This window comes from Cydia splendana, chromosome 1, assembly GCF_910591565.1.
Source record: "Cydia splendana chromosome 1, ilCydSple1.2, whole genome shotgun sequence".
Lineage (NCBI taxonomy): Eukaryota > Metazoa > Arthropoda > Insecta > Lepidoptera > Tortricidae > Cydia > Cydia splendana.
The window spans coordinates 30,298,093-30,320,929 of NC_085960.1; the positions used below are offsets into that span (position 1 = coordinate 30,298,093).

Below are 22,837 nucleotides of genomic sequence, written 5' to 3' on the forward strand. Positions count from 1 at the left end.
TGACATTGAGCGTGGCATGATGACTAGCGTTGGCGACAATGTTGGAGGCAGTGCACGTGAAAATGCCCGAATGTTGGGCCGTCACGGTCGGTATGATTAAAGCCGATCCCCGGTCCCCGACATTCATGATGTTTACACCGCTCAAAGAACTCACGTCTCCGCCACTAAACGTCCACTTGAAATCGAGCGGCCTGTCCCCTTTGGTAACGTGGCACATCACTTGGACGCCCTCACCGAAAAATACTGATTCGTCGAACTCAAAAGGAGCTATGATTGGCGCCACTGAAATTATGCAATTTTAAAAATGTATAGTTTGATTACGTCTCGTCGAAGACTTCTTCACTTCTCTGCGCAGTGATATTTTTTTGTGATGTCCGCTATGACCCGCCAAAGTTACAAGTGGAGGGAGGATGGGAAAAACTACTACTAACGCTACATACAGGCTTCAAGGCTGGGGTAAAGAAAAGATGCAAGTACCGTTAACAAATAGTTGTGCAGTATGGTTGACGGAGCCTGCGTCATTTCGTACGACGCAAGAATAAGAGCCTTGATTCTGGTGACTGACAGATTCAATGCTTAACTGACTAGTGCGTTTTGTATTTGTAAGGGTTATCCCTTTGTCGCCCGACTTCACGAGAGTTTCATTGAAATACCATTCTATCTTCAAAGGCTGGTCTCCCTTAAGAGCCGTACAAGTAACTAACACCATGTCTTGTGCATTGACCGGTTCCTCGCCGAACTCAAAGGGCATGATCTGTGGAGGGACTGACAGAGGAGAGGAATCAGCAAAAAGCATGTGAAAATCAGAACTATTGGGAGAAAATAAACTACGCGAGTTACGATTAAGTACCGTTTACATAGAGCTCGGCTGAATGGTTAGTTGTGCCCGCTTGGTTGCCTACGGCACACGTGTAGTTTCCTTGGTTTGTGTGCGTGACCGCCTCTATAGTCAGCTGGCTGGTGCGCTTCGTGTTTGTAAGCACCACGCCGTTGCTTCCGGACTTAACGCGTTTCCCGTTAAAGTACCAATTTATCGAAAGGGGCATGTCGCCTTTCGTGACGGTGCATATAACTACGACGAGTTCCTGATCGTTGACAGGTTCCGTGCCGAAATCAAATGGCATAATTTGTGGTGCAACTAAAGGAAAGTAACGAAAATAATCATAACTAACATTCTATCAAGACAAAATTAAGATTTGGATTATAGTACCGTTGACATGAAGGAGAGCGGAATGCGCTGCGGAGCCCGCATCGTTCTTTGCCACACACGTGTAATTCCCCCTGTGGGAGCCCTGAATGGAGTCGATGCTTAGCATTGATATTTTCCGCCCACTACGTGCGATGACTACGCCGTCCCCACTTCGCATGGGTGTGTCGTTGAACAACCAAGATATTTCTATCGGCATATCGCCCTTGGTGATGGTGCACGTCAGAGACACGGTGTCTCCCGCGTTATACGTGTCCTCCCCGAAGTCGAACGGCGCCACTTGAGGAAGAACTGCCAAGGATGGTGGTCGTACGTAACAGAAAGGTAAAAACAAATACATGTGACTGTAAAATAGGTAAGTCGTGCGAACAAAAGCGAAGCGGTTTGCATGAATTGTATACCATTTACGTTGAGGACTGCGCTGTGACTACTCTGGCCGGCTTCGTTTTCCGCTATGCAGGTATAGTTGCCAATATGCTCGTGTTGAACGTTCTCTATGCTCAATACTGATATTTTTTTCCCATTTCTATTTATTTGAACTCCGTTTCCGGAATTCAGATCTTGGTCGTTAAGTTGCCAGTGTATTGTAAGTGGCAGATCGCCTTTTCCGACGGTACAGACCAAAGATACTGTTTCGCCCGCATTCATGATGTCTTCGCCGAAATCGAATGGAGTCACTTGCGGTGCAACTAAGGGTCAATTTTGAGAACTATATAAATAGATTGGCCAGAAATATGAATTTGGAAGGAATCGAAACATTCACCAAAAATTATATACCTAATTTCATCGTATCCAGGGTGATTAATTTAGGTATAATGAATGAAATATTTAAAACGAAACGTATTATTCCTGTGGAACGATAATGGACTTGACGTAGAAGTCTACACTCGCACACATTTTTATCTGATTTTCTTTGGGACTATTGGTTCTCTGTTCATAGCATTGCTACGGCAAAAGCATGGATAATAGATAATACAAAAATAGGTGGAATTTATGGACATAAAACAATATAAGTACTAAGACAATACTGCGGCAAATACTTTCATGTTAAATCAGCTAAAAAATTGTGTTAGGAAAATTACCGTTAACAGCCAAGTCACTGGAGTAATTAGCATGACCCGCTTGATTGGCAGCGAGGCAAGTGTAAACACCTCTGTGAATGGAAGCTACCGAGTCAATAGACAGACTACTCGATTTATGCCCGATCTTGGTGACCGTAATTCCTTGAATTCCGTTCAAAGGCTTTCCATTGAGTAGCCAAGTAATGTTGACAGGAACGTCGCCTTTAGTTACCATACATTGGATGCCCACTGTATCGCCAGCGTTGGCCGGCTCATCTCCGAATGTGAAAGGGTGGATTTGGGGCAAAACTGTTTCAGGAAGAATGCATCCTAAGTCAACCAAGTAACAAACTATCGAAGTTATAAAACTTTACACAAAAACAATGACGATTGTCCGTTCTCTTTAGTTCCCAACTCTCGTGATAACGATGAACCGCAAAACTTCATGTATAGAAAAGCGTCTCTTTTCTTATATGAGGCAAATCATCCAGATAGACTGTTTGCTGTTTGAATAATATTAATTAATAGAATTTCGGTGTGGCTGTACTCGTATGAGATAAACGAATATAACAAGAGGTAAAAGTAAAATTGATGGCAAAAATAAATGGTGGAAAAGAACAAGCGGACGCTGGAGACGTATCGATAGAATACAGGCTGGTTCTATCGACACACCTGACGGCGATGCGAAAAACCGGCATGAAAATGGTAAACCATAATAATGATGAAAAAATGAAACTGACCCTGAACATTTAGGATAGTGGTATGGTTAGTAGAGCCGGCGCTATTGGAGGCTACGCAGGTATAATTGCCGCTATGGCTGGCAGTAACGGCAGCGATAGATAAAAATGAAGTGCGTGATGTCATTTTAGTCGTCATGATGCCAAGTTCTGAAGTAGCATTGTCGTAACCATGGAAGTGCCATTTGATGTTGAGCGGTAAGTCGCCCTTGGAAACGGTACAGGTGAGTTGGACCGATTCACCGGCAAACACAGATTCGTCCGCCTCGAAGGGTACGATGTGCGGCAGCACTGATAATCCAGAAGGCCGATATTAGGTATTATTCAGGCAAGCGTGCAGCGTGCGCTTAGGCTAAGGCAGCGGGCTGAATGGGGGATACCATGGACATTGACTGAGGCGGAGTGGACGGCAAGGCCGGCATGGTTGCCGGCGTGGCACGAGTATTCGCCGCTGTGACTCGCAGTGGCGCTAGATATACTGAGCAGCGACGTGCGCTCGCCTATCTTCGTCGTAGACAGTCCTTGGTGGGAAGACAGGTCTTCCCCGTGAAAACTCCAAGTGATCGTTAGGGGCGTATCGCCTTTAGATACGTGACACGTCAATTGTACAGATTCACCAGCAAAGACTTGCTCTTCGGCTTCAAATGGAACTATGTGCGGAGGAACTGGTGAGGGAAAAACATAAAGTAAACCAAAAATCAACAATGAATCTACAGAAAAGTGTGTACCCTGAACGTTTAATGTGGCAGTGTGGTTAGTGCTCGCTACGGTATTGGACGCTGCGCAAGTGTAATTTCCAGAGTGTTTTTCTGTCACTGCCGGAATAGATAACAAGGTGCTCCTGTCCCCTAATTTGGTTATGATGACTGCATCCTGCCTTTGCAGTGGAAGATCGCGAAAATACCAAGTAATAATTAACGGCATATCTCCTTTGGGGACGTGACACATGACTTGGATACTTTCGCCGTAAAAAACTGCCGCATCAAATTCAAATGGTGAAATGATGGGCGCCACTGTAACAAACTTGCCTTTTATCTACACTGGGAGCACAATGTCTTAAGCGGGTTTTGTTTCCACTATTTGGCTACAAGGATTTGGGAGGAGAGACGAAACATAACATGACACAATATGCTACCACGAAAAGTGCGATGATACCCTTAACATTGAGCGTGGCGTGATGACTAGCGCTGGCGATAATGTTGGAGGCAGTGCACGTAAAAATGCCAGAATGCTGGGCCGTCACGGTGGGTATTATAAGAACCGAGCCCCGGTCCCCAACATTCATGATGTTTACCCCGCTTAAGGAACTCACGTCTCCACCACTAAACGTCCACTTGAAATCGAGCGGCCTGTCCCCTTTGGTAATGTGGCACATCACTTGAACGCCCTCTCCAAAAAATACCGATTCATCAAATTCGAAAGGCGCTATAATCGGTGCCACTGAAATGATGTAACGTCAACGAAGTATGACTATTCTGTATCTGAACTTCTTTCCTCGTAGATCATGACGATTATCTGTGATGAATATTATGACCCGCCAAAGTTACAAGTAGAAGTAGGATGGGGAAAGAAAGGTACACTAATACTAAAAGGTTGCAATAATAAGGAAAGATATAAGTAACTTATACCGTTTACATATAGCTGTGCAGTGTGATTTACGGAGCCAGCGTCATTTCGCACGACGCAAGAATAGAACCCTTGATTCTGGTGACTAACAGACTCGATGCTAAGTTGACTTGTACGCCTCGAGTTCATTAGAGTCATCCCGCTGTCTCCCGATCTTACTTGGGTATCATTAAAATACCATTCTATTTTTAAGGGTAGGTCCCCTTTAGTAACCGTGCAAGTAACGACGACCATTTCTTGTGCATTGACCGGTTCTTCGCCGAACTCAAAGGGCATGATCTGAGGAGGGACTGACAGAGGAGAGGAATCAGCAATAAGCAAGAACAAATCAGGAGTATTGGGGGAAAACATTACGCGAGTTACGATTAAGTACCGTTTACATAGAGCTCGGCTGAATGGTTAGTTGTGCCCGCTTGGTTGCCTACGGCACACGTGTAGTTTCCTTGGTTTGTGTGCGTGACCGCCTCTATAGTCAGCTGGCTAGTGCGTTTCGTATTAGTAAGCACTACTCCGTTACTTCCCGACTTAACAGCTTTGCCGTTGAAGTACCAATTTATCGATAGAGGCATATCGCCCTTGGAGACAGTGCACATAACCACGACGAGTTCCTGATCATTGACGGGTTCCGTGCCGAAATCAAATGGCATAATTTGTGGAGCAACTGAAGGAAAATAACGAAAAAATAAGGACTATCATTCGATCAAGAGAAAGTTAAAATTTGGATTATAGTACCGTTGACATGAAGGAGAGCGGAATGCGCTGCGGAGCCCGCATCGTTCTTTGCCACACACGTGTAATTCCCCCTGTGGGAGCCCTGAATGGAGTCGATGCTCAGTATTGATATTTTCCGTCCACTGCGCGCAATGATGATGCCGTCCCCATTCCCCACGGGCTTGTTGTCGAACAACCAAGATATCTCGATCGGCATATCGCCCTTGGTGATGGTGCACGTCAGAGACACGGTGTCTCCCGCGTTATACGTGTCCTCCCCGAAGTCGAACGGCGCCACTTGAGGAAGAACTGCCAAGGATGGTGGTCGTACGTAACAGAAAGGTAATAAAAACAAATACATGTGACTGTAAAATAGGTAAATCGTGCGAACAAAAGCGAAGCGGTTTGCATGAATTGTATACCGTTGACGTTGAGGACTGCGCTGTGACTACTCTGGCCAGCTTCGTTTTCCGCTATGCAGGTATAATTGCCAATGTGCTCGTGTTGAACGTTTTCTATACTCAGCATAGAAATTCTTTTGCCACTTCTAATTATAAGCACACCGTTGCCGGAATTCAGAATTTCATTGTTAAGCTCCCAATGTATGTTCAGAGGCAAATCTCCCTTGCCCACGGTACAGGTTAAAGATACGGTTTCACCAGCGTTAAGGATGTCCTCGCCGAAATCGAACGGAGTCACTTGCGGTACAACTATATGGGATTGAGGTAAAACAGATTGGACAAAGATTAAGAGGCTGGCTTTTAGGGTTTGGAACTAATAAGGGCATACAAAATACAAAGCTAAAAAAAATTGAAGAGTCCATGAAGTGTACCATTGACAGCGAGTTCAGCAGAATGATTGGTGTGGCCGGCTGCGTTTTGGGCATGACACGTGTATGTTCCTCTGTGAATGGCTAACACAGATTCGATAGTGAGGCCACTCGCCTTCGCGCTCATTTTCATGATCGAAATACCAGGGGTCTCTGATATCGGCCTATCGTTTAACCGCCAAGTGATGTTGACGGGGACGTCTCCTTTCACCACCATGCATTGCAATCCGACTGTGTCGCCCGCGTTGGCCGGCTCATCTCCGAACGTGAAAGGGTTGATTTGGGGGAGTACTAAAATGGTTTCAATTGAACAAATCATTTAAATAAACTAGACAATACAAGCAGAAGAAGTTGCATTCTCAGTCAGATCTACATTGTTGCGTTATTTTATAAATTTACCATTTACAGCCAATTCAGTAGAGTAATTGGTATGACCCGCTTCGTTCGAGGCAAAGCAAGTGTAGACACCTCTGTGTATGGATGTTACAGAGTCTATAGACAGGCTACTCGCTTTGTGACCAATCTTGGTAACTGTTATTCCTTGAATTCCTCTTAAAGACTGCCCATTTAATTGCCAAGTTATGTTGATAGGAGCGTCGCCTTTCGGCACCATACACTGCACACCGACCATTTCTCCCGCGTTGGCCGGCTCGTCTCCGAAGGTGAAAGGATAGATTTGGGGCAAAACTGTTACAGGATGAATAATAATTTACTGCCTAATTTACTACAAAGAGTGAATTAAGAAACTACACTAGTATTAGTATATAAATGTGAAAGAAGAACCATTGACTTCCAAGGTAGCGCTGTGATTGGTAGAACTGGCAGCGTTCTCAACGCGACAGACGTAAGTGCCTCTGTGGGTTCCATTCACGGAATCAATATTGAGGATCGACATTTTGCGGCTCATGCTGCCTATAGCGATGCCCAGGCTTTTTCCGTGGAAGATAGGTTTCCCGTTGAGACTCCACGAGAAATTGGCGGGCAAGTCACCCTTATTCATCACGCATTGGACTGAGGCGGTGTCCCCGGCGTTGGCGGGCTCCTCCCCGAACTCAAAAGGTAAAATTTGAGGGGGGACTGTGGGAGACAAGCGATTCTTTAATTAAATCTAATAAAAGAAAAGCGAACCGTTGACACTAAGGAGAGTGGTGTGGTTAGTTTCCCCGGCCTGGTTTCTGATCTCGCAAGTGTAGGTGCCGCGGTGACCAGCGCTGACCGGCTCAATGTTCAGGATGGAGGTTTTCTTGCTGATGGTAGTGAGGACGATGCCGAGGGCATTGCGGGGCTTAATTTCCTCTCCATTAAATCTCCACGTAAATACGACTGGGAGGTCTCCTTTGCTCATCACGCAAGAAACTGACGCCGTCTCACCCTCGTTCAGGATTTCCTCGCCAAATTCGAACGGCGTGATCTGTGGTGGGACTGGGGAGCATGTGAAAGTGGGTTTCTAAGGGGAAACTACTTTTGAAAAGGAAGGATACAAGCAATTTTCGATAGCCGATAGCTGTACCGTTGACGTTAAGTACTGCGCTGTGGTTGGTGGAGCCGGCCCAGTTCGCCGCCACACAGTCGTAGGAGCCCCTGTTGACCCCGCTAACCGAGTCTATGTTTAGGATCGAGGTTTTCTTATTTATGTTCACGACCACTATTCCGAAATCATTGCCCCTTTGGACTCGTTGTCCGTTGAAGTACCAGGAAATGTTTAGCGGTTGGTCGCCCTTGCTGACGGCGCAGGATATGGACGCCATGTCTCCGGCGTTGGCGGGTTCCTCGCCGAACTCGAAGGGCGATATTTGCGGGGGCACTGCAATGACTCGCGCTACAGGGAGCTACTTGTTCTACTGTCGGAGGAACGGGGCGTGTGTGGCAAACGATGTAGCTTTGGCGGGCATAAACATCTCCGATAATAACATTGGCCATTTTTATACACTTTTATTCAACGTACTGATGTAAAATCTGAAAGAAAGGTTATTAATAAACAGTGGCAAAATAAAGCCGCTGTAACATGTTTCCATAAAATGTGAACATCGATGTTTTAGCTTGGAATACTTCAGAGTTAGAGAAGATTTAATAAAAAAACTGTAGTTCAAATGTTTTGTTAACGTGACGTGTGTGTGTGGTGTAGTGTGACATTTGCAACGGCCTTACTTTGCGACAAGAAGAGACACAAAGTCGCATAATAATGATGAGAATTGAAATAGTTACTTTGAGTAGACCCGTATAAATAATTGTATACTTAAGGTACTCTACAGGGCAACTCTGTGATTTATTCTTCCACTCATTATTTTCTTTTCTTTTTTTAAGAATCCAACCACTGTTTAGATTAGGTCTTTAAGTGTTAGAGCGAAGTTATCTGGTTTCCTGTTTTGTAACTTGTTTTAGTTGGGATGTTCAAACTTCTAATGAATTTTCTTGTTGCCCGTTTTCTTCTTTCGTTATTGAATTTATTTGTATATTTTTATTTTCTATTTTTGTTCTAAATAATGAGTGGTTGACTCTTCTTTCTTAACACGCAATAAGTATGAATGCTTTTTCTTACTTTTGTGCTGATGAGTGAGCTAATAAATTCTTAAATTTATGAAACTTATTCAAGTAACTGCTTTGTTTTGATATTGTTTCTTACATTCATTCATTATTCTTAGCAAAGACGATAATTTTATTAGCTCACACAAAAAATGGCTGCTGAAAGTTGACTCTAAGGGTACATTGCAGTGATTTATTAACTAAATATGTACTATATCGTAATGTATTATGCATAACCAATTAAAAGGGGTCCCCTTCGTTTCAGTCCTAATAATTGAAAAGTTTTACATAGTGCTATCGGGTAACAGAAAGTTTAGTTTCCGAAGACTTAAGACTCCAAATAACTTTACAGTCAACGTTCAAAGCCCTTCAAGAGGGTCAAATGACACTCATTGTGCTCAGTTCATAAAACGTTCATTTTATGCTCAGTTACTGTCACGTTAATATACCAACAGCAACATTCTTAACCGACCATCGGTAGACCTTATTTTGCAAAAAGGTTCACAAATTATCAATTAACAGTGTGGCCGATGGTACGTCAGAAAATGACAGCAACAAGGTACAAATGAACGTTCCTCCTGTTTTTTTGTGTAGTTGAACTTACCCATGACTTGCAGCTCGAGTGTTCCCCTGGCGCTGTAGCCCTGGCTGTTCTTGGCGACGCAGGTGTAGGTGGCCTGGTCGCTGTTGCGCTCCACGTTCTCGATGACTAGGGTGCCGTTCGGGAATACTTTCTGTTTGCGGTTGATTGGCAGCACCCTGGATATAAATACAACAATAAGTACAGAATACTCGTCTAACCTGTTGTACAATTGTCTTTAGATTAGAGACGGGAATTTGAAATTGTAACACTGTCGAGCTAAAAAGCAGAGTACAGTAGTAAATAAAACCAATTTTAAAATGAACGCGTTTTCACCAGGATTTGCATTCCGGGTCCAAATTGTACGGAAGATCATCCTGCATCCAGCCAGTTCTGGATTATTGTATGCTCTCCTCTCAATCTACATATTTAAATGTGAGCGTAAACACTGTGGCACAGTGGAGTTCTTTTTAAAAATGGTTTACCTCTACCATATGATATGGCTATATTTTTTTTATTAATCCCCGAAATGGATTCATTAGGTATATAATTTCCGCCAGTTTCAAATCGTAAAAATGTATAATTTCATCGCTCTCTTAAATAGCAGAAAACAAGGTCTCACCGTCCGTCTCGCTCCCAAACGATAGAGTCAATGGGATATCCGGCGACCGGGCAGTGAGCGATAAGGGTGTCGCTGGCCACGACGGGGCGTTTCTTCATGGGCCGCACGTACGGCAGACCGTACACGTTCACGCGGGCAGAGTGCGATGCGCTGCCAACCTGGAGTTTCAAACATACATGTTACTAAAGGGTCTAAAAGACATGCGACGCTCGGGAAGAAAGAGACATACAGACAGACAGAGGTTGAGGATCGACTCGGCTGTTTTAGCTAGAGGATAACCCCCTTAGTCATAAAATTATACGGGCCTGATTTAGTTAAATTATGTTTTATCCCTTTCTTTCAAATACACAAGTCAAAATGACAGATAGAGACAAACGATTATTAGCTAATTGAGGTTTGTAGCGCGTTTATGAATAAGGGGGTAAGTCATTGACATCTTTAGCTCTTTATCATTGGTTATATCGCGTAGCCTTGACTCGAGTGTGTATAGGTTGACACCGGTTAACAAATTCGGTGCCACCTTGCCACTTTTGTATATTAAAAAGTAACTGAACGGGTCAACATTCAATCTAGATGCTTTAATGATACTTCTTACTCAGTGATCCCGAACTGAACTGACAATGGAAAACCGTTTATCTTCCAACAATTTACACAAAAGGAACATAAAACGTGCTGCTTGAAATGAATTGGTATGAATGTCAGACAAATTGGCTTTAGGTTGGCTCATTCCCAATGCCAATATCTACTTCTTACTTTATTAACTCAACTGAAACGACAATAGACTATCTTGATAGACTTCGATTATTAGCTACTGCACTACCTATTACTTTAATGTTGGTACATAATTGACACTAAATAATAACACGAAGTAATGTGTGCATAAAAGCAACGCATTGGATATGTGGGAATGGAACTGAGCGATTGTTCCTAAAATATTACCTTGCTCGAAGCGATGCAGGAGTACAATCCACCATCATTTGTGTGTACAGAAGAGATGTTCAGATGCGACTCAACGTTGCCGTCAGCAGTAACGAACTGTCCGATCTGCAGGCGTTCTCCACTGGATAACTTCTCTCCGTCCAAAAGCCAGGCGATGTCAGGAGTGGGGTTACCGGAAGCAACGCATTGGAGACGTAGAGATGGGCCGGAGCGGAGTGTCTGCTCTTGGAAGTTCTTGCGGATTTGGGGGGGTTCGACTGGAATCGGAAACAGATAGTCATTAACTTTTAGAATTTCATGACTCAGAAGTCTCTAACAGATTAAATGTAGAGCACAACATGACGGAAATTAGTTCTTGTTACTCTTATACATATACGTTCCATAAAGAAATAAATATTTAAAATAAATAAGAAGTCTATTTAAACTTGAAGTGGGTATATGCACAATGTGTAGTATCAGTAATTGTCAAAGTTTTGATTTAACAGACGAGTCTCAAAGATTTTCTTATACAATAACAGGTAATTATCATTTAGCATTATCATTCATTTGCATAAAAATAAATGTGTATTAAATATGAATATCTTACATCGTCCTCCAAGTTTAAGTTCGGCGCTAGCTCCTGCACTTTCCTGGTCGTTCCTGATGAAGCACTGGTACATTCCCTTGTCTTCCTTCTTCACTGATTCGATCCTGTAATCAATATTAAAAAACATGTATTAACAAGGTTACAACAATCAGGAGCGGACAATATAACGTTTTTGACAATCAAAAACTTTTTCAGCTTGGCTGAGTTTCAGTTACAAAAGATCAAAAAGATGTAGATGAAATTTTCAAAATAATAATTTATGCTTATGCACTCGGCTATATCGACTAAGGAATAAGATCTTGCATGTTATTCTTTCATTGTAGCCGTCAATATGAGAAATTAAGTAATTTCTGCTCAGGAGAGCAGAGGATTCTAACATTTATGACACATCACACATCATATCATTGTCGTTCTTAAACCCCATTCTATAGATTGCCTATATTTTATGTACTTGTGCCATACGACGAGAAATAAATAATGATCTTCACTTGCAGGTGGACACGGCAGGTCTACAGATGTGGAAGTTTTATGGGGATGGATCAACGATCGTTTTGAAAATATTATCCAGCACTATTGCTACCCTTAACTGTAAGTTTATATCATAATTACCTGAGCTGAGGGTCGTGGTGCTTCATGTCCTTGCCGTCCTTAAGCCAGGTGATCGTCTTGACGGGGTTGCCTTCATATTTGCAGGTAAATACCGCGGGTCTGCCAAAATCGACAGTTTGCGTAGCTGGTTCCACGGTCGTCTTGAGAGGGGCTGTTACTGTTAGGACAGTTTCCACTGATTCGCCTGGAAATTTTGTAAGAAGCATTAGTACATAGATATATTTGTTATTAGGAGCCATTGGAACAACATTTACGTTAATATTTTAAATACATACAGTTTTGTATTTTAAGTATATGTATGTAAATGTAAACATACCACCAACAGAGTTGTTGACCACGCACAAGTACTTTCCAGAATCCTCGACCTTAGCTTCCTTGATAATAAGAGTTCCTGATACTTGTTTCACTCGGTCGTTCAGCGTAACTGGCTGCTTCCTTGTTGTGCCGTCGATAAACTTGTACCATCTGGAACAAAACAGAACAAGTTCAGGGAGAGAATCAGGCAACTTAACCTTGGACATTCACAGATAAAATCGCTACAAAGTACGTCAAAGACCAAAAATATTAGACTTATAGACTATCCTCTGTCACCCACCTGAAAACCGGCACCGGAAACCCTGTACCTTCCCCAAATATTTATATAAACCCCACTTTATAAATACATATAATAAACCCCCCCTTAATAATTACCCCTATAATTTGGCCTTGTCGTGATCGTCTAGCTAGCAGTTAGGACCCCATCGAAGTGAACCGCGGAAACCTAGATTCTTTAATGAGTACTAGCTAAATTTTGGACTCTGTTTTATTTTATTATTACCTAGTTCTTAAAATAGAGATTTTATTACTGAGAATGTTTTTTTATTATGTTATTAAAGAAAATTTTCAGGAATATTTTATTAAGTTATTGTCGCAGCATATTCAACGTGTTCTAAGGTAAAATATGAATGGTATTGCTAAAAATATTAGAATGGTATGGTAATGCAGTATATTAAATATTGAGAAAGTAATATATTCTTGATAAAAATGAGTTTAAAAAAATTTGTTGGTAAAAACCTGCCACACCTATTAAGCCTCCGGGATAACATGTAAGTAGCATTCCTGGGATAAGCCCATTTACACCCTAACTTTTCAAGATTATAATTAACTACCAGCTTCTTGCGAAGATGCTACTCACACGTTCGATGCAGGACTGGGGGCTCCTAGTCCAGTCAACAAGGTTAGTCGGAACACCTACCCTAACTTGTTAGCCAGACGGGCTTTTACCAACACTTCGGAACCTATGCGTATCTAGATGACTATGAAGAGAAGTGCCAAATATTCATCAGTCATCAAAATTAATCTTTTTTACATTCAAAAGCTAAGGGATATTAATCCCATTTCCATTCCCCATACTAAAAGTATAAACAGTAAATCTGATTTTAGAGGTATAAACGAAGTACTAAGTTTATTTGTTTTAAAAAAATTAAACTTTATAAGACTAAGAATATCAAGACGAGTAGATATATTTAGCTCGAAACATCCTCTGGATTACTTCTGCCTGCCAAAGGGTCCCTAAAACAAACCATTCTTCGATTTTCTATCTCAGAAAGGTCTGTGTTCCTAAACCCAGCTTGATATTAAAGAATTTGTTTTGTAAATACCTTGGAAACCTGATTACAATACCCAGTACTTCGTTTCTACTCCAGAAGACCAGAATTGTGTTAGATAAAATTAATATAATATCTTTTTACCCAGATAAATTAGAACACTAAGAAATTAAGACAATTAATCACCTTACCGCACGACTTCTAAAGTAATGATACCATATTTGAAGCCCGTACTGTGAAATATATATCAACCATATAAATTTTATAGACCAGAACTAAAAGGAACCCTAGTAGATAACAAATTGAGTGTGTGCTTCTACCCTATCCCTACCCATTGTCCCTAATCTAGTACATTCAAAGCATAGTTCGTTCTTACCATCGACCTAATGCTTTGTAATATACGCAAGTGTGGTCCCTACGAGAAGCTGTCAAGTTCGGCAGGCGAAACCGAGAAGGCAACCTACAGGCCAGTGTAGTGTGTAGCTCCCCCTTCTGTGCTCGCAAGCTAGGATACAGAAAGTAAGCCGGCCCTATTCCATGTATATAATAGGATCAGTACCCTAGCACACACATATACCAATCACAAGAGAAACTCTGCCATATCCTAAACCATGAGTAAATGATATCAATCATGACAGAATCCCATCCTGCAACCAGCACAAGCACGCACCAGAGCACCGAAATAGATAAATATATTTAATAGGAGACCTAGTCTCAATTACTGTCGACTTCAGTGGGCCCAGATTACTCCGGATGGCGCACACGTGACGCCCCCACATCCATCTAAACAGCTGGACTTTGAGACCAGTGAGATGCTCATCCCTTGTGCAAATATAAAAGGGAATGCCAAGCTCTCTCACACTTGGAACAAAGACTCCTAACCATTCAATCCTTTGACACCGTTAGGCGGAGTGAATGCTTAGCTGGACAAACTGTCAGTCCAAACAATGATCTGGCTTTAAAAATAGCAAAAAGACTCTTTAGAAAGGTATGAGAATATCTAAGTTTACTTTTACAAAAGAACCCCACACAAAATAAAACAAAACCATGAAATTCCCTCAAACACTGCCATTCTGAATCCATGCTTTGTAACGGTGTTGTACCCCCAAAGCTGAATCCAGAACCACAGTATAGAAAACTTCATGATAAAACCCACACACAAAGAAAGCAAAGAAACTCCGCCAAAGTCCTAACTTAATTCCACAAAGATAGCTATTATCTTCGAACAATTAAGCTCAGACGCACAATCTCCAAGATTAAATTTACCAGATTGCTCCAAATAAACTCAACCAAATGGAGAAAGTGGCAGCGTAACTTTACCCACCAGTACTATGTACGCCCAAAGCCAGGGACACTATTAGCCAGAAGTCAGAGAATGAATAATCCATCCGCAAGGCCCGCTCAGCCTTATATAATATCCAAATGGCGACAACCGTTTCAACGCTTCAATAAGAAGAGTCATATATCCCCGTTTGTTTACTATTCGAAAGTGCTTATTCCCTGCATATTAATACTCATAATCGTTTAATGTTAGCAAGGTGGAGGCTATCAATGCGGTCGTAAAAATAGCGACATGATCCTCTTAGAAGTAAAGATCTTAAATCCTTGTTTGTTTACTAAGGCATATGTCCCACTCATTAAGGCTCATAATCTGGCAAAGCCAACGGAACCATACCCGAACAATAAGATCATAAAAATAGCGACTGAACCCAGAAGAAAAATATTTATATTCCTATCTTGTTTAATTAAGTCTTATGCCCTACATAATAAGGTCCATAATCTAATAACTAAAATAAAATGCTGATGAAGTTATTTTCAAATCATATTAACGCACACACGCACAAAGTACGTTTGAGTTAACATCTTTCCCTTTATGATTCCAAATATTGTGTCCGTACTGAAGTATTTCATGTTTATTTTTATAGTAATGTATTAAACATATAATAGAAGTTAATTATTTAATAATTGTAACCTTTCATCTAACTTCACGCTTTTTGAATCTTGTGGTTTAAAACGATACCTGGACGTCACCGTGCCTATACCTGTCAATGTCAACGTCAACAACCTTACAATATTTATTTTCCTAAGCAAATTCTCGTTATTATTTTGTTTTTACTAAGTTAATTAGTAATTCATTAAATCGTGGATACATGTGATAAAGACTAGACTATGAAATCAAGTGCTTCGAGTTACCATTATCAGAAATTCAATGAAAATCAAGAACGTAAACACACGACTGGCACGGAAGCTCCCGGAAGCTTTCCTTCACCGCTAAAATGTAAGTTTTATATTGATAAATGAGCTTAATATTACGTAATAGGCATATGGCCAGTTACAACCCTTGACTCAAACACATAATCGTCCCCTGTCGTCCGACACCCAACTCAGACTCTTGTAATCGACCACTAGATAGCATGGGAGGGATACTATTCGTAGGTTCTTAAAGAGAAATACATATAAAGTTGACGTGAGAAGCTTCAACCCTACCACCCAGACAGATTTGGCTACTAAATTAAAATAGGTACAATAACGAAAGCGCGTGAAAGCACATAGATGTTATGTGCGAGCTACGCGAAGCACAAAGTAAAGATCGAAGCGTTTATAAAAGCAAGAACACCCTGACACTTACCGGCAGGTGTGTACGCTGTTCTATACTTTGGCTGGGGACCTTAAGGTCGCGGCCGGCCGCGAGTCACGCCTTCATGTCACGCGGGCGGAGCGGCCGCCGCAACAGACTGCAATAACAACGCACATCAGTACATTGGAATGGGATGGTGAGGCTACGTGATGAATGAATGCGTGAGATATCGGCGGCCGGCCGTGACAGGGTTCAAATCTCAACAGGTACGCATTTCGTTGGTTTACTCGCAAATGGACATTTTATCCTTCAGATTAATCAAGAGTCCACACTCTGAATTTTTAATTGACACCTATCACTCACCTAAATAAGGGTGCCGGGTATGCAGCGACTTGACACGTTAAGTATGCATTGGTCCCTTGGGAAACGACGAAAACTTCCCAACCTTCGAAGTGTTTGGCTGAATCTTTTCTAGGTGGTATCTTATTAGTTGGTTCTGTAATGGACGGATACTTGAAAACCTACAGATCTCTATTATAAACCCCGTGGGAAAAGTATCGGAGAAATAAGAATACCTCTATAAACAATAAAGTTAATTTCGATAAATCTTTCGTGAGTTCAGGGTATGTGGGCTTACCTAAATATGGGGGCGGGATAGCCGGATACTTCGCAGGTGAGATAGACGGACTCTGTTTCAGAAACTAAAAATATTTGTCCACCTTCAAATTTCCGGCTTTTCTCACTCCGTGGGGCGATCTTGTTGGTGGGTTCTGCAAGAGAGTAAGTAGATAAATTCAACGCACCTTGACAACGGCACGGGGAACGCTTGCGCCGGGCACAGGAGAGCCATCGCAGAGTTTTGTGAATAGTGAACCGCAGCCTTCTGCGTCGAAGTGATACTTGGTGCAACACTCCCGATTGGTTCTAAGAAATGTTACACGTTAAGAAAAACTTGCCTGTATAAAGGAGTAGGGAACGCCTGAGCCTGACACAGGAGAGCAAAGTTTTGTTTTATCTCTTTGACGAATGTAAAACTTTTAGAGTCCCCGGAAAAAGTTGGTGCTTTTGCGCCCACTGGCTCTGAGGAATGGAACATATTCAACGCTTAAGAAAGTCTATCCTGACGTAATACCTTACTTGAAATGGAATAGAAACACTTGCCTGAATAATGGTACTGGGAATGCTTGAGCTTGACATAAGAGTGCGAAGCTTTGACCTTGGGTTCTTAATAAGGTGGTACTAAGCGCATCCGTCGAGAAGGTTGGGGCTTTGGATCCCACGGGTTCTGTTATTCAAAATAAACAGTTGATAACAAAATTCAAAAAAAATTACTTGCTTAAAAATGGGGGCAGGGTAACTTTGAGCCTGACAGAGAAGAGCGAAGCCTTGTCCGATGCGTTTTCGAAATATACTTCCCATTGACTCCGTGGAAAATGTCGGTGATTTAGCTCCCACCGGTTCTACAGAAGGAGTTAAATTAAGACATTTAAAATTGCCTGGCTAAAATTATTACAATGTTGAACTTGCCTGAAAATTGGTACAGGAAATGCCTGTGCTTGGCAGAGAAGCGCAAAGCTTTCGCCTCCATGTCTTTTTAGAGATGAGATATCAGACTCAGTAGAAAACGAGGGGGCCTTGGAACCGACGGGCTCTGCATAAAAGAAGAAGCAGTTAGTACCAAACAAGTTGGTACAACGCGCAAATACGCCAGACTAATGTTGGCGTTACTCATATGTTTCAAATGTAAAGGAATCGTATCAACACTTGCCTGAAAATTGGTATGGGAAAAGCCTGCGCTTGGCACATCATTGCGAAAGCTTGACCTTTATGCCTTATCACCGCAGATAAAGTGGAATCACTGGAGAAGCTTGGAGGCTTGGAACCCACCGGCTCTGCGTAAGAAAATACGTGACGTTAGCTTACCTAAACACTGGGGTGGGGAATGCCTGGGCTTGACACAGTAACGCGAAACTATTTCCAATTTCTCTAACAAATATACTGCCTTTTGAGTCAGTTGAAAAAGACGGGGCTTTTGCTCCAACGGGCTCTACAAAAAAGTATATAAAAATTAATATCAGAACCTACCTGAATGCGGGTTTGGGTACCACTGATTCTGGTTCAATTTTATAATTGATAGGTTTCGTTGGATAGGAAGCAGATGTTCTGATTAGATCGAGTGAAGGAAAAGAAAAAAACCGCTTGAGAAATGATTGGCTCACCTGAACAGAGGTGTGGGATGCGCCTGAGCTTGACACAAGAGAACAATAGCTTGTTCCGCCGCTTTTGTTAATGTAGTACTTTTAAACTCTGACGAGAATGTCGGCGCCTTCGACCCAACAGGTTCTGCCAATTAAGCTTAATGTTAGGATCATTGTTTTTCTTACCTGAATATTGGGACGGGGAACGCTTGCGCTTGGCATAACAGAGCGAAATCTTGACCGGTTCTACGAGTGATTCCAGAGAACTGTACGTCGTTTGAAAACGTAGGGGATTTTGAGCCAACAGGTTCTATAATTAAAACATTAAAAATGCATGTAATCACCTGAAAATCGGGACCGGAAAGGCTTGAGCTGGACAAAGAAGAGTCAGGCTTTCGCCTACCTTCCGCATGTATAATGATAATTTGTTATCAGTGGAAAAGGTTGGCGACTTCGATCCGACGGGTTCTAAAATAAGATTATATCTTGAATGGATCCGAACTTGCAAGAATCGAAGTGTAATCGTGATAATTCCTCACCTAAACAGAGGGACAGGGAACCCTTGAGCAGGACACGTGAGTGCAAAATCTTGACCAGAATGTATCTCAAACCACGCTAATTTGGATCCACTTGAGAAAGCAGGACTTTTGGAGCCGATCGGTTCTAAAACAATAAAAGACCTGAAATACCTGAATAAAGGGGCGGGCGATCCCTGCGCTGGGCATAGCAATGCGAAGCCTTGCTCTACGTTCTTAACATACCACGCCATTTTGAAATCCGTTGAGAAAGTAGGGGCTTTCAGGCCGACAGGCTCTAAAACAAATGCGTTATTTTTAAAGACTCACCTAAACACTGGGACCGGAAACGCTTGTGCCAGACACAACAGCGTAATGCTTGAACCCATTTTGAATTCCACGAACTCTATTGTTTTAGTAGGCACCTTGGGTGGAGCACTATTTATTGGTTCTACAAGAAAAAAGAGACATGCCAATAGTTCAGTATTTACCTGGAGAGCGGAACTGGGAAGGCTTGAGCGGGGCACAGCAGTGTCACACTCGAATTGACAGATGTACTAAAACCTCTAACACTGTCTAAAGTGGGAAACTTCGGAGGAACTCTCCCCACGGGCTCTAAACAGACATTTATTCTATTGGATTCACAACATCGATACTTGTGAATTACCTGAATATTGGGACAGGGAAAGATTGAGCCGGGCATAGCAATGTAACAGTATTATTGGATTGCGCCTCTGTGATGTCGATCATTTTCATAGCCACTTTGGGAGCAGCACTGCCCAGCGGTTCTACGAAAGAGTTAACAGTTTAGTCTTTACCTTGATAAAGGAACTGGGAAGGCCTGGGCGGGGCACAGCAATGTCACGCTTGCATTGACTGATGTTTTAAAACCTCTACTATCGTCCAAAGTAGGGAACTTCGGTGGAACTCGGCCCACGGGTTCTAAACATGGACATTTTCTCTACTGAATTCTACGACATGACAATATCAATAGCAAATCACCTGAATATTGGAACAGGGAAAGCCTGAGCCGGACAGAGCAACGTGACGGTATTATTCGATAACTCTTCTGTGAGGTCAATCACTTTAGTTGCCACTTTTGGAGCCGCACTTCCCAACGGTTCTACAAAATGGTTTGCGGTTTAGAAAATATATATATACCTGAACATCGGGGCTGGAAATGCTTGTGCAAGGCATAAGAGCGTGATGCTTTCGCCACCGTTCGCGTCGAAGGCGCGAAGTTTATCACCAGTTGTGAATTTTGGTTGTACGCGACCCACAGGCTCTAAATATACATAAGCGCGCATTGGTGGGATGTTTTATCTGAGGATTACCTGAACATTGGGGCAGGAAATGCTTGGGCGGGGCATAAAAGTGTGATGCTATCTCCTCCGTTGGCATCGAAGGCGCGGCTTTTGTCACCAGTCGTAAACTTAGGCTGAACACGACCAACGGGCTCTAAGAATATATAAACGCTTACTGACATGCTTCTAATTAAATTACCTGAATAATGGGACGGGAAAAGCTTGCGCAGGGCATTGGATAGTCAGACTTGAATTAAGAGTAGCGCTGAAGCTCCTCGAGCTATCCATTGAAGGGAATTTTGGAGACACTCGTCCCACAGGTTCTAGAGAGACAAACAGACATCTAAGTACCTGAACAATGGAGTGGGGAACGCTTGGGCCGGACAGAGCAGTGTCACGCAAGTATTCGAAGAAAAGGTAAAGCTGCGTCCGGTTTCCATGGACGGAAATTTCGGAGAAACCTTGCCCATCGGTTCTGTCCAAGAGAAAACGTGAGATACAGTTTTGAATTACCTAAATGCCGGCGCAGGGAACCCTTGAGCTGGACAAATCAACGGAAGATCGCTACCCGTGTTTGCAATAAACGATCGGCTAACGTCTCCGGTAGCAAATTTTGGAGATACTTTTCCCATGGGATCTACGAATCGGAAATTACATGTTTATAATTTTTTTAGCGTGGTGAGACTTACCTAAACATTGGGACGGGACAAGCTTGTGCAGGACAAAGAACCGACAGAGTTTAGTTACTTTCGAAATTGAATACGACTCTTTTCTAGACTTGGAAACTTCGGTTTCCCATAGGTTCTGTAGCAAAATATGATTGTTTTACCTATAAAGAGGAATCGGGAACGCTTGAGCTGGGCACAATAGAGTGATACTGCTGCTCTGCTGATAGTCCACAAGACGCCCTTTATCGATATTGGGGAATTTCGGTGATACTTTTCCCAGGGGTTCTACACACAAAATATGCATAGCTCAATAATATGTAACCAATAAGTACCTGAAAAGTGGAACGGGGAACGCTTGAGCCGGGCATTGTAATGCAAGCGAATGATTTTCTTTAGCTCCCATCCAGGTGCCCATCAATAAAGTGGCAAATTTCGGTGACACGCGACCAACCGGTTCTAGGGGAGGATTGTGAAATGGTTAAGATCAAGTACCTGAATAATGGAGTAGGGAACGCCTGCGCAGGGCACTGCAATGCGTATGATTCGTTTTTCTTAACCTCGAACATTGTCCCAGTGAGTACGGTCGCAAACTTGGGAGGTACGCGGCCAACCGGTTCTAGAAATATGTATAGATGGTAGAGAGTTGGTGTGTCAAGATTACCTGAAGAGGGGTACAGGGAATGCTTGAGCGGGACATTGCAATGTAAACGAAGCTGCCAGCGTGGTAACGTACATGGCGCCGACTTGTGTGGTGGATAGCTTGGGAGGCACGCGCCCTACCGGCTCTGGGGACGTAAAGGGTTAGATTTGAAGAGTCCTTACCGGTACATTGGCGCAGGGAAGGCCTGGGCAGGACACAGCACTGCCATGTTAGAGCCTTCGCTAAACAGGAACCCGCTGGTGGTCGACGCGCTAGGGAACTTGGGAGGCACCCGACCCACGGGTTCTGCACATGTTGGGAGAAGGCGGGTTTTCAAGGATCGGACCAGAACGTATTGACACCCAGAGTGGACTTTGACCAGCGAAGTTACCCCTACTGTTCTCTATACGCCTAATTTTGAAAACGCGAGTCAAGGCTCTGCAGGGTACCCTATCCCAACATTCAGGCAAGTCGTTTAATACAAAAAAGTTTATAGACACAAATATTTGTGTGTATAAACTTCGCTATTAATAGTAAAATTAATAATCTCTACTGTATGCATATTGATTACGTACGAGTAGGATAAGGTAAATATTTGCTATCAGAAATAGTAAAGTCAGACAGAGATTATCAATTTTCTTTAAAAAACATATTGAAAAATTAAAGCAGAATATTTCCACTACTGTATTGAAATATTCAGCTGCATGCTGAAAATTGATTGATTGTTTAAGCTGTGTAGTTTAAATTTAGTTGTTACCGTTTGTATGTTGATTGATAATATTATATAAATGGAAATATTCAGCACTATATTCTATAAATTTCAAAGACAACTAATTAAGTAAAATAAAACTTAATATCAACAATGTCTTCAAAATGCTACCAAACTCTTAATAAAAATTGTACGTTAATAATGAATACAAAAACCTTGGGCACGTAGATTTAATTAAAACGACATTGTTGTTATTAACATGACGCTCTGAATTCATTACCAGCAATAAAGAATTGAATATGAATATGAATTACAAACTGCATTATAAACAGTGTTAAGTAATTGGAATGTATTCATATATTTTATACGTATAATAGTGAATGAATTTGTAGCGTCACCTCAAATAGAACATAAGAAAACTCACCAGTGATGACGAGACGTCCCTTAGTAGCGGAAAGTCGAGTTTCTCCCGTAAGCCTGTGCTTCGTGCGGCATTGGTACGATTTATATCCATCCTCGGGTCCGACATCTCTAATGTGTAACTCTCCAGACGGCAGTACTAAGTACTTTCCCTCTGAAAATTCATAAGACATTGTAGAAATCCATTTT

At 42.3% G+C, this 22,837-nt stretch overlaps 1 protein-coding gene and 1 long non-coding RNA gene across 51 annotated transcripts in view; one reads left to right on the plus strand and one right to left on the minus strand.

The window, feature by feature from the left end:
* LOC134793094 (uncharacterized) overlaps positions 1-22,837 on the plus strand; it is a 454,735-nt gene that overhangs the window by 246,150 nt on the left and 185,748 nt on the right. The window lies entirely within an intron of this gene.
* LOC134792746 (cell adhesion molecule Dscam2) overlaps positions 1-22,837 on the minus strand; it is a 97,688-nt gene that overhangs the window by 28,037 nt on the left and 46,814 nt on the right. For 19 of the 50 annotated variants that reach the window (XM_063764121.1, XM_063764088.1, XM_063764098.1 and 16 more), the window contains exons 6-13: positions 22,653-22,802; positions 16,832-16,964; positions 12,347-12,495; positions 12,031-12,214; positions 11,422-11,525; positions 10,836-11,092; positions 9,897-10,054; positions 9,299-9,453 (exon numbers count right to left, since the gene is read on the minus strand). In XM_063764121.1, the coding sequence (XP_063620191.1) occupies positions 9,299-9,453; positions 9,897-10,054; positions 10,836-11,092; positions 11,422-11,525; positions 12,031-12,214; positions 12,347-12,495; positions 16,832-16,964; positions 22,653-22,802 (1,290 nt within the window). Of the gene's footprint in view, positions 1-850; positions 1,139-3,385; positions 3,671-5,520; positions 5,652-6,174; positions 6,463-6,570; positions 6,859-7,299; positions 7,594-7,681; positions 7,976-9,298; positions 9,454-9,896; positions 10,055-10,835; positions 11,093-11,421; positions 11,526-12,030; positions 12,215-12,346; positions 12,496-16,557; positions 16,691-16,831; positions 16,965-18,117; positions 18,242-18,413; positions 18,538-18,931; positions 19,056-20,068; positions 20,193-20,241; positions 20,366-20,410; positions 20,535-21,040; positions 21,165-21,540; positions 21,665-21,701; positions 21,826-22,652; positions 22,803-22,837 lie in introns of all 50 variants that reach the window. The other 31 variants (XM_063764292.1, XM_063764222.1, XM_063764383.1 and 28 more) reach the window with 18 other exon arrangements.